Source organism: Odocoileus virginianus, chromosome 21 (assembly GCF_023699985.2).
Source record: "Odocoileus virginianus isolate 20LAN1187 ecotype Illinois chromosome 21, Ovbor_1.2, whole genome shotgun sequence".
Classification (NCBI taxonomy): domain Eukaryota; kingdom Metazoa; phylum Chordata; class Mammalia; order Artiodactyla; family Cervidae; genus Odocoileus; species Odocoileus virginianus.
The window spans coordinates 47,499,976-47,512,870 of record NC_069694.1 but is presented as its reverse complement, the minus strand read 5'-3'; the positions used below and the strand labels follow the sequence as shown (position 1 = coordinate 47,512,870).

Genomic DNA, 12,895 nt, shown 5'->3' with positions numbered 1-12,895 from the left:
TCCCTATCAACTGTCTCATGATTGCAGGAAGTACAGACAGCTTCATTATCATTTCCAGCTCAGATCAAACATAAGCAATGCTGTGTAAATCTGTTGAGCAATTTAGCAAACACAGAAAGTTGCATCAGGAATTGAAAGGCAGAATCTAAAACTAAAAGTTAAGGGGAAAGCCTTAGCAATGAATTGCTAAAGGTCAGATGTGTTAGAAGAATGAAGCAAATCGTATCACCAGAATTTGAATGACTCTTCTCATCATACTTATAAACATCATTTTTTACTATCCCCAGCCAGGTAATTTCTTACGAGACTCCAAATGCCAATTTCTTATTTTTCTATATGTTGCCTCCTTTCTTTCTTCATTATCTGTTATCTCATTCTTGTTTCTTATCCCTCTATTTGCCAGAACTGTTCAGAGTGTGTGGTAAACAGCACTCTGTGCTTCTCTTCATTCTTCCAACTGTGGAGGAAAATTCCCAGTTCAGAAACATGTTAATCCAGCATACATGCTCTATGGCTTCCCCGATCCAGGGTTCAGAAAACCTAACCCAGACAAATGCAAGGAATGTGAATAATTCTGCTTTGGAATCCATGAAATACTCCATAGAATTGAGGGAAAATTTCTTTTGTATTCTTTTCACTATTTCTTTTTTGAAATAGTTTTGCTTTTTTTTTTTTCCCTCACAGTTTTGGCAACTGTGAAATACACATTTTTTTTTCTCTTTTTGTGTGATATGATATGTGGGTAGTTTACAGAGAAATAATAACAACAGAAATACCTATGTCCCTACCACTGAGACTTAGAGATGGAACACAACCAGACCTCAGAAGCCCTGGATGCCCATCACTGAAGATCTCCTCTTCAGGTATCAAAGACAACTACCCTTTAGAACTTTTTTGCCAATGATTCCCTTGCTTTTCTTTATAAGTTTACCATATAAGCCTACATCACCAAATAGTATATTGCTTAGCTTTTCCTGCTTATAACTTTATATAGTGGAATTATTTCATACTTAATGTTTTCTTTTCTGTTTAAACACTGTTTTTCAGATTAATCCATTTTCATGTGGGTATCTGTACTTCACATAACAGTATTCTGTAATACACCTATATGGTAATTTCTTACATTACCGTCAATGGATATTTATACGGGCTCAAGTTTTGGTTTTTGCCATTATAAACACTACTGTATGTGCCTTGAGATATGTTATTGATGTAAGAGTTTCTCCAGGATATATATCTCAGATTAGAATTGCTAGGTTGTAAAATATGAACATGTTCAAACTTGCTTGGTGATGCCAATGTGATTATACCAATTATCACCCCACCAGCCGAGAGTACTGGTTATTCCACACTTCTTGCCAACACTTAGACTACACTGACTTAAACATATTTCCCAGTGGTTGAGTGTGAAATGATCTCTCCTTGTGGTTTGATTTCCCTGGTTACTAAGGGGCTTAATCATCTCTTCATGTGTTTTTTTTTTTTAATTTATTTTAATTGGAGGCTAATTACTTTACAATATGGTATTGGTTTTGCCATACATTCACATGAATCAGCCACAGGTGTACATGTGTTCCCCATCCTAACCCTCCCTCCCACCTCCCTCCCCATCCCATCCCTCTGGGTCATCCAGTGCACCAGCCCTGAGTGCCCGGTCTCATGCGTCGAACTTGGACTGGTGATCCATTTCACATATTGTAATATACACATTTCAGTGCAGTGGTTTTGAGGTCACATCTACGTTCCCTTTCCTGTATTTCTTTCTATTGCTTTTGTTTCCTCTTGTTCCTTTTAGGAAGTACTTATATATTCTAGGTTTACATCCTTTGTCAATTTCAAGCTTCTTTTCAAAGTTACACCTTGCTTTTCTATTCTCTTTATGATGTGCTTTGAGGAACAGAAAAGTTCTTAATTTTAATTATAATTTATTGATATTTTTCTTTTTGAGGTCTTAAGAGATTTTCCTTTAACCTGAGGTTATTAAAATATGATCCTATAAATGTTTGTAAAGGCATTATAGCTTTGCTTCCACATTTAAGTTTACAGTCTACCTTAGACTGATTTTTTTTTGTAAATGTGTCAAGTGGGTATTTGTTTCATTATTTTCTGTACAGAAAACTGATTTTTTTCAGGTGTACGTACTGATACTCCATGCTTATCCCACCGATGTGCCACTCTGTCCCACTCTATCATCTTTCAAGTTTTTTAATATCTGTATTTTGTATTTTATTTGTCCATTGTTATTAATATATTCCTACAATGATACTACACTTCTTAATGGCTATTGGTTTGTATGTAATTTCTGATATCTGATACATCAAGTCCTCCTTGTTAATCTCTTTAACTTTTGTTTTGTAAATAAGTTTATTTGTGTCATATTTTAGATTCCTCATATAAGTGATATCTTATGGTATTTGTCTTTCTCTGACTTACTTCACTTAGTGTGATATTCTCTAGGTCTATCCATGCTGCTGCATATGACATGATTCATTATTTAGTTCTTTTTATGACTGAATAATATTCCATTATATAAACAAACCACATCTTCTTTATCCATTCATCTATTGATGGCCACTTAGATTGTTCATGGGTAACTTTTGGCTTTATTCATTTAAATTTACTTACATATTTGTTCTTTTAATTGTTCTTCATTTCTTATATTTTCATGATTTGACCTGGTATCATTTTACTTCTGTGAAAAATCACTAGTACTTCCACTGGTACATGTCTTCTGGTGTCCAATTTTCTGTTTTTGCTATCCAAAGTTTTGATTTTTGCCTTCATTTTTTCACCAATATTTTTGCTGGATCTACAAATATATTTATTTTCTCTTAACACTTTAAATATATTATTCTATTTTCTTCTGACTTTTATCACTTCTGTTACCTGTCTTTTTAAAGTATATTTTTAAAATTTCTGAATGCTTTGAAAATTTTATTTTTTGTATTTAAGTTTTTTAATATTTATCTTGTTTAATTTTATAGCATTTCTTTAATCTACATTTATTAAATTATTCTTTTAATTTGTTACTGTTATGCTTATTGGTTTAAATATTTAACCAAATTTTCACTTATCATATAATTTCCATTTGGTCATTTTAAGCTGTCTTTAAATTCCTGAATTCATTAGTTAATATTTTGTTCAGACATTTTGCATCTATACTCATAAATGAGTTTGATTTACAAGCATTCTTTCTTGTACTTTACTTGTCTACTTTAGAAATAAGGATTATATTAACCCGATAACAGGGCTTCCCAGGTGGCTCGAGTGGTAAAGAATCCTCCTGTTGATGTAGGAAACAGGAGACACAAGTTTGACCTCCGGGTCAGGAAGATGCCCTGGAACAGGGCATGGCACCCCGCTCCAGTATTCTCAACTGGAAATCCTGGACAGAGGACCCTGGTGCCACAGTTCCTGGGTCACAAAGAGTCAGACATGACTTCACAACTGAACAACAGCAACAACCCCATGAAATGAGTTAGGCGGTGTTTCCCTTGAAAATAATTTTTTTTGTTGTTTTATAGAAGTGTTGGTTTCCCAGCAAAATTGGGAGGAAGGTACACGGATATCCCACAGGCCTCTTGCCCCAACACATGCATAGCCTCCCCCAGTTCTGGCATCCCCCACCAGAATGGTATGTCTGTTACAACTGACGAACTTTCATTGACACATCATAGTCACCCAAAGCCCACGTTTAAGATTTACTCCTTGGTGGTGTATTCCTTGAGTTTGGGAAAATGTATGACATGTATCTCCCATTATAGTATCACATAGAGTATTTTCACTGCTTTAAAAACCCTCTGTGCTCCACCTAGTCATGTCTCCCTCTCAACCCTTGGAACCACTGATTTTTATAGTTTTGCATTTCCAGAATGTTGTATAGTTGGAATCTATCGGTAGCGTTTTCCAACTGCCTTCTTTTACTTAGGAATTTTTTGTTAAGGTTCTTCCTTTTCATAGTTTTGATAGCTCATTTCTTTTCAGTGCTAAATAATATTCCATTATCTGGATTATCACAGTTTATTCATTCACCTATGGAAGGTCACCTTGATTGCTTCCAATCAACTTGGAAATTATGAATAAACCTGTTATAAACACCCATGTGCAGGTTTTTGTGTGGAGACAAGCTTTCAACAACTTTAAGTGAATACCAAAAAAGTTGATTGCTGGATCATATGTTAAGAGTATGTTTAGTTTTATAAGAAATCACCAAACTGTCCAAATGTGACGTGCGAGAGCTTAGTCCTGCAACCAAAGATGGAATCCACACTCTCGGTGGTGGAAATATGGATTCTTAAACACTGGACTCTCAGGAAAGTCCTTTAATTTTTTAAATTTCTTTAGTGGGTTTAAAACTATTTCTTCCTTCGAAAGTTTGGTAAGCTGATTTTTTTCCTAGGCAATAGTCCATTTGGCTTAAGTTTAATATTTTATTATCAAAGTTATTTATACTTTCTTTTAAAAAAATTGCTAACATGTCTATAGTTTTATGGTGACTGCAGCCATGAAATTAAAAGACGCTTACTCCTTGGAAGGAAAGTTATGACCAACCTAGACAGCATATTAAAAAGCAGAGACATTACTTTGTCCACAAAGGTCTATCTAGTCAAGGCTCTGGTTTTTCCAGTGGCCATGTATGGATGTGAGATTTGGACTATAAAGAAAGCTAAGTGCTGAAGAATTGATGCTTTTGAACTGTGGTGTTAGTGAAGACTCTTGAGAGTCCCTTGGACTGCAAAGAGATCCAACCAGTCCATCCTAGAGGAAATCAGTCCTAAGCGTTCATTGGAAGGACTGATTTTGAAGCTGAAACTCCAATACTTTGGCCACTTGATGCGGAGAGCTGACTCATTTGAAAAGACCCTGATGCTAGGAGGGATTGAGGGCCGAAGGAGAAGGGGATGACAGAGGATGAGATGGTTGGATGGCATCACTGACTCGATGGATGTGGGTTTGGGTGGATTCTGGGAGCTGGTGATGGACAGGGAGGCCTGGTGTGCTGTGGTTCTTGGGGTCACAAAGAGTCAGACACAACTACTGAACTGATACTGATTCTATTAATATTATAACAGTGGCCTCAGAAAACAGCAAAATAATAGTTATAATACCATTTGATTTTCTGGTAGATATTGTGCTAAGTGCTCTGCACACATTATTTCACATAAAAATTACAACAATCCTCTGACAACAGTAACATTATTCTTCCCATTCTCAGTTCAGTTCAATTCAGTCGCCTAGTCAAGTCCGACTCTTTGCAACCCCATGGACTGCAGCACACCAGGTCCCCTGTCCATCACCAACTCCCAGCGTTTACTCAAACTCATGTTCATTGAGTCGGTGATGCCATCCAACTGAAAGGTTGTTGCTGAATCACGCAAAGACGCCGGGGTTCTTGGCCTCCGGAGGAGAAGAATTCAATCCAGGCCAGAGACGAGGCTGGATTGCTCAGAGCTTTTGTGTAATAAAGTTTTATTAAAGTATAAAGGAGATAGAGAAAGCTTCTGACACAGACATCAGAAGTGGGTAGGAAGAGTACCCCCTTGCTAGTGTTAGCAATGGAGTTACATACTCTCCAATGATCCAAAGAATGTCTGGAGGTTGCAAAGACCTCACCAGACCTACTCCCATAATTTACATTTTAAGATAACAGAATTAGCCAGGAGGTTTAATCCAGAGACTGTCCTCAGGCAGGATACATTATTGTTATTCAATCTTAAGGAATGTAGAGAAAAAAAGTAAAAAGTTTGTCCTTTCTTCCTCCTTGAGTATTCCAGACCTCTCTCCTTGGGGACCCCTAGACTTCTTATCAACCTGCCTAGGTAAGGACTCTCTCACAGCCATCTCATCCTCTGTCGTCCCCTTCTCCTCCCACCTTCAATCTTTACCAGCATCAGGGTCTTTTCAAATGAGTCAGTTCTTCGCATCAGGTGGCCACAGTATTGGAGTTTCAAAGTGGAGTTGTTTTTGCTTTGGCTCCATCTCTTCATTCTTTCTGGAGTTATTTCTCACAGGCACATCTGGGTCAGTCTCTTGTGGGGTCACTGTTTCCCCCTACAGATGAGGAAATTGAAGTTGAGAGAGATTAAGCAGTTTGAACACGGTAACAAAGCTAGTTAAGTGATGCAATGGGATTCAAACAGGGTTCTGTGACTTCAGAGACCATCTTTGTAACCACTACATTTTGTATTGTCATTAAATACATAGAAGCATCACCTCGCCTATCTGGAATCAATAATGTGCACTCTGAGAATTTAGCTGAGAAGAGTAAGGAGAACATAAAAGGATGCAACATGTCAAAAGTTTAAGGGCTAAAGTGAAAGTAATACTTTACACAGGAAATATTCTTAAATTCTCCTTCAATATTCATATACTCTTTCCTTACAGTGTTAACCTGCTTGGTTATCTCAAGATCAAGTTTACAAAACAGAAGCAAAGGGAAGGTGATGAAGAGCATCTGTGGATACAGGCATGAGAGCAGACAACCTGAAAATTCATAAAAGTAATGAAAGATAACAGGTTAAAGTATTTCAACTCAAGTTCTAAGGACCTTTGTATTCGGCAAAGGAGCTCTGATCATCACAAAATTGTAGCATGCTATTTTGTTATGCCTCATGTGTAACAAAATTCTTTTGTCATCAGGAAAATGTGTAATTGTGCTCAATGTGTTTCATATTGTGGTAAAGAAAGACCATTATTCTAAATTTTTTTTTTAAGAATATTTGGTGTTTAGAGCAATAGGCTTTGATTACCTCAAAACCTCAGTGGTAGAAAGAACACCTTAGTTTGTATTGGTGTAGCTGTTACTTTAACTTGCTTCACGCAAAGGATGCCTCATTTAGAGCTAAAGAAACTGAGGTGCAAGCACCTGCCTCAGTGTCCAAAAGGAACTCCCCTAAGGGTTCTGAAAAATACAGTTTTACTATACTTCTTTATTTTGGCAGGTGAGTGGTATAAATGAAAAATAAGAACCCAGATAATTCAGGCATTGGTCTGGGATTTACAATTGTTAGTTTAGAATGCACTCTGAAGGTTTAATTGTTGAGCAGGGCACATAGTTTTTCCTTCTGGCCCACCAGAAATGGAAATTGAATCATGTCAGAAGGGCTAAATATTCACTGTAGAGGAGAAAAAGTAGGAAATGATCACCAGTTAGGAAATCTTCCTGTTTGGTAATTTATGTACTTCCTAAGGTCTCTGGTTCAAATAGGTAAGTGATTAAGATGCAATGTCCATTACATTATTTCCCTACTGAGCTATGTTATTGTATGTGAATCTGCCTGCAATGCAGGAGACCCAGGTTTGACTTCTGGGTCGGGAAGATCCCCTGGAGAAGGAAATGGCAACCTACTCCAGTATTCTTGCTTCGAGAATCCCACGGACTGAGGAGCCTAGCGGGCTACAGTCCATAGGGTCACAAAGAGTCAGACACAACTGAGTGACTAACACATGTTATTGTAAGCATATGGCTACTAGCTACAGAAACCCTGTCAAGTTCCAAATGGAACAAAAGAGTTCAGCATGAAACAATGCAGAGAGGGTTTCTCATTTAAAGACTTAGAAAAAGAAGAAAGAAAAATTAAATAGCAAGAACAAAATCTTGCCTGTCACAGCTGTTTAAACTACCTAGATGGTTCCCCTTTCTCCCAATCTTTCTTTTTTGTAGAAATTAATTAGTGCTTTTAATACATTTTCAATGATCACATGATAATCATTTATTTACATGAAAAGGATATAGTTGGAAATCAAGATTAACAGGAAGAACTGGAATCATATGTTTCAAAAGAATTGAGTATACCACACCTTCTATTAGGTGCTAGAAAAGAAGGCAGAATGCTCACGTTATGTGTAGTAGGCCGGTAATGTTCAGTCACCAAGTCGTGTCCAACTCCGTGACCCTGTGGACTGCAGCATGCTAGGCTTCCCTGTCCCTCACCATCCCCCAGATGTCCTTCACATCTCCCAAGTCCAATGAATTGGTGTGTCATCCAACCATCTCAAGCTCTGTCACCCTCTTCTCCTCTGCCGTCAATCTCTCCCAGCAATGTAGTAGGTGACATTTAGTCAAACAGAATCACAATCAGGCATTGTGCATGGGCGCATAAGATTTAGGAAATAAAAATATTCAGTCTGGAAAAGTGCAAATCAAATATCTTAGATGAAAATGCCCTTTTTAAAAAATAGATTTTTAAAGGAGGATATTTCTGATAAAGATGTGAAGCCTCAACAAAGGAAAATAACTCTTCAGGGTGACTTGCTGACTAAGGACACAACGTGTTTTTTTCTGTTTTGACCAGGGAGATGGTGTTAGAGCCGGATCAATGACACAAGCTCCCAGTTTATGAGGTATCAGAGTCACTGTCCAGCTTGAAGATAACAGTTCAAAGAAAATGCTATGTTATGGGCTATTATAGTCTCATGTCATCTCTTTGGTTATCACTGGAATCCTAAAAGAGATGCTAAAACACTTAAATGTAATCTAAACACTTAGAGTTTTTAAAATGCTCACTTTTGGAAGGAGAAAAAATATTCACACTTGGTAATATAATTTTCGCATCAGTGGGAGAATTATAACTATAGTTTTTCTGAGGTCTATTCACTCATTAGTGATAAATGACAAGTCTTCTGATCCTCCAGATTATCAACTGTCATAGGAAAACCAAATGCAGAAAAATCTGAATTAACTAGAGAAAAGGGTCATGCTGAGTAACTAACTAATGTAAGTTATTCTCGCCCCGCGAAATCTTTACCAAAACTTTTAAGAAGTATCTACTTGAGATGTGCTTCAACTGCTTTTCATGCTGACTTCTGGTATAATCAAAGTTTAAGGAGTTCAAGAGAAAGGAAAGACAAGCAAAGGGACTAGTGTTAATGCATAAATTGAATAATCCAAAGCCCCAAATGATCCACAGATAACTGTATTAAGTTTTGTAATTTGTAATAACAATGTCTTGGCTCCAAGAATGATTTTAATTGGAATACCTTGTGAAATTTTATAACAGAGAGAAAGATTTCAAATATGTTTTGCTTCAAGTAACAATAGCAAGCTAGTCAAACCACTTTGCTTTAACTCTAACATCCCCTTAAACTATAATTTATTACTTAACCAGGTATACAATAAGATGTTTATGTTATGCACTGGTTTTATTTAAAAATTGATTGCTGTCCAAAATAAAAATAAATCAGGCAATTTGCTTACAACCTCATATTTTGAAAATAAGTAAAAATTCTGTGCAAACATACAGAGGGGGAATTTACCATTTTCATTAGAAGAAAAAATTCTGTGGGGAAAATGATAGTAATGACAGAAACAGAGAAATCTCTTGGGTAATGGTCTAAAAGTTTTCCTTCAAAGATTTTAAAATAGAAAAAATAAACCATGTAATTTTGAAGAAATAAGGTTCTAAGTTAGTAGATTTTTCATTAATTTATCAAAATTCATTCTGCAAAATTACCATCATGGACCATGCCAATGATAAGTTAAATGACTATGATGTATTATAACAATAATTTTAATATTCTAGCCACTTCATAAGATTGAGCTAAATGTTCTGTCCAAATAAAAGAAATTATAACTGACCAAACCAGTATGATTGATTGCCTTAACCCCGATTTCTTCTGGGCAGGAAAAAAATTTGTATTGATTATTGAACACTTGAACACAATTTATAAAGCACTATTTTCCCCATTTTGGTGTCTAATGAGATACCAAATAATTCTCCAGTTTACTTTACTTGAAAGTCTGCAGTAAGACTACTTGAAGGAAGAAGCAAAAATGCAATATATATATGCCTTCAACGCTGAGTAGGTGATTTGTTGTAGAGATTATAGATGGAAAATCTGTATTTTTCCTCTACTATTAAAATGAAGTATTACCATCCATCAATACAGTTTATTCCTCATGATCTTACTTTTAATTTAAGTTTTCACTGAGTCAGCTCCATTTGGTGTGGAGAACTTTGTTGCCACAAAGGGTAAGCTGATGGGAGAGGACAGGATTTCTCAATCCCCTCAGCAATGGGCCGTGCCCTTTCGGAGATAAGATGAAAGCTACACTTCATCCCCTGGTCACCAGAGCCTTTATCGTTGGATGATGCAACACAGCTTCCTTGTTCTGTGCCCACATACATCTGGGGCTCCATTCTCCATGATGACTGTTCCAAGGATGCTATACAACAGAAAAAAGACATTTCGGTATTCCCATCACTTACAGTGTCCAGCAAACAAGACCCTAACAGTGGTTGGAGAGTAGACCTGAAATATGAGATACAAATAAACCTATTTTCAAGCCATTCTGAACCCAATTTTTCAAAAATTAAAATAGTTTTGGTTACTTAAGATGATTCAAAGGACTGTGCTACCTGACATTGCTATTTAGCTTTCTCTGTGAACTTTCTCTCTTTCCATTTGGCCCATAAATGACTTGAAAACAGAGCTCGGGTTTTAAATGCAGTTGCATTCCTATTCCCTGACATGGTATTCTACCCTAACCTGCACTAGTTTAGGTCAATGAATAAGTAACTTTGGAGGCACTGCTAGTTTAGCTTGTGGTTTAATGGGTTTTCCAGGAGTAGAGAAAGAACTGGTTCAGAGCCAATCTTGAGCTTTTATCTCATTTTCCACTCTACCTCCACACCTCCAATCTCTACATGCTCTTTCATAACAGGTATTAAACACTTATGAGCTGGCTAGACATGATTGGGGATGTGATGACTCATATTGGGAGACAGGTATATGAGTGGCTTATACAGAATGGGTCAAACTGCAACAGAATGAGCAAAAAGAAAGAGTCTGCAACTTATTCCTGAAAATACTCAGCTAACTGAGTCCTCAGTGTTTTCTGGGCTTAACCATACTCTTCCATTTGCAAAATTACATTATACGTACCTCTAAAGAAGATGACTTTCATACCAAAAAATTATTTGCTTTTAGCTCCTCAAGAAAAAGTACTACGTGGAGGTATTCCACTACTTTCAAAAATAACAAAACCCTAAGCAACTTTTGAAAATGCCAAATATTTTCATTATCCAGGTTTAACAACACATATTAAAACTACAATAAATATTATATATAGTATATAGTTTCTATGTTATTAATATATGTGTATAATATGTAAAATATTGACTGTAGTTTTAATGTTCAATTCTGAAGTATACTTTAGTATCCAGAGCCTTCCTCAAATTAGGAAATAAAGTCACACTGAATCTGGGTTCATGGCAACATGAATGAGAGGGGGGTTTGGAGTGAGTTTTCCAAAACAAGAACCCAGTGTTCTTTCTACAAGGAAGTTCTAGGAGGAGAGAATGGTAATCAGTGCATTTATAAAGGGCAAATATCAGAAAACATAAGTGGGGCTGAAGTGCCTCTCATGAGCAGAGAAACCATTGTCTCTAAGTTTTTTCTGAACTTTCTAAAGGTTTATGATACAAAGTGTATTCAACCTTGTCCTGTGAGTTAGGAAATATGAGTATGATATATATCTAAGACCCAAGCCCAAGAAGCTTATCATAATGCAACTCTTGGTAAAAGTATTATGTCAAATCATATCTAACTCCATTTCTACCTGAAGCAGATTGAACTCCACAACAGCCTAAAAATGTGAGTTGATTTTATGGCCCTTCTTCCAGGGGTCTGACTGGGTTTCACAGATGGCCAGGCATCTGGCTGAGGGCTAGACCCTAATAAGACTTATATAGTCCTCAATCCCTAGGAGAATCCCCAGATCCCTCAATCTCTAGGACAATCCCCAGATCAAGTTAAATTCACAAGAACCTTTTATTCCAGAACATGAAACATTTTCTTGGAGTCATTTACAGTTTCGCTGGAACCATACTGACAACAGCCAGTATAGATCCTAACCCCAAGGATGACCTCAAACTCCAGTGTAATTCAGAATAAGGAGGCACTCACTGTGTGCTTGCTTAAAGGGATCACAGGCTGCTCTGCGACCAGAGTTTTGAGTGAATGTGGTAGCCTCACATAAGACAGGAATCTGGTCCAAATATATTTCTCTAAGCTCTATGGCATTCCAATACAGCCAGTTGCTCACATAGCTTATACAATTTCACTATTGCTTCTGTGCATAGATGAGACTTTCCACCCTCAGGGAAATGTCAAGGTCCAGAAAAAGATACTCATTCACCAGGATCCAGGGGGGAAAACTGGCCAATACCCGCTGCCAGGCCTTCCGTGAGAGCCTCGGGTGGACTCCCATTCCCGAGGTTTTGATATTCCTTTACAACCACGAACTGCAGAGAACAAAAGGGAGAGAGAAAACACTGTCAAAATCCATAAATTATCTCAACATACATTAAAGTCTATGGCTTTGTAATGTTCATCCTATAGGAGGGGAAAACCAAAAGGAAGGCCCTATCAACTTTGTTTCTCTGGCTAGTGAAGGGTTCAGTTTTCAGTGAGAAGCCTTATGTTACTCTCTGTTAAAGCAACTAGGCACTACTAAATACCTTTATTGAAGAATCTATTCTAACTCTGGAATCCCAACTTTTGGGTCATGGATCCCTCTAGGGACTACTTTTTCCCATAAGCAACCCGTGAATCTACAAGAGGTCTAAGGGTTGCCCATAGACCAGATCAATAATGCCTCTTACATGTTTCTGCTCCAACTTTCCAAATATGTGTGTAGGTGCTTAGTTAATAAAATTCACCTAAATATACTAAGGTCTGAATAATTTGGGCTCATTAGTGACTAATAAGAACTCATAAATGCAGCTACTATTCTTCAGGGATCCATGAAATGTCTTCTCATGCTCGAACAGCTTGGGAACCAAAATTCTAAAAGACCGCTCCAGAAAACAACATTATTTCTCTTTGGTCAACAGAATTATCATTTATGTCATTGTTTGTACTGTCCACATTTGATTGGGACTTGCAACGCAGG

At 37.1% G+C, this 12,895-nt stretch overlaps 1 protein-coding gene across 1 annotated transcript in view; it reads right to left on the bottom strand.

The window, feature by feature from the left end:
* Positions 1–8,864: 8,864 nt before the first annotated feature.
* The window catches only part of EGF (epidermal growth factor), a 96,477-nt gene continuing 92,446 nt past the window's right edge, over positions 8,865–12,895 (bottom strand). The window contains 2 exon segments of the mRNA XM_070452276.1: positions 8,865–10,165; positions 12,140–12,245. Coding sequence (XP_070308377.1) covers positions 9,924–10,165; positions 12,140–12,245 — 348 coding nt within the window. The 3' untranslated portion in view covers positions 8,865–9,923.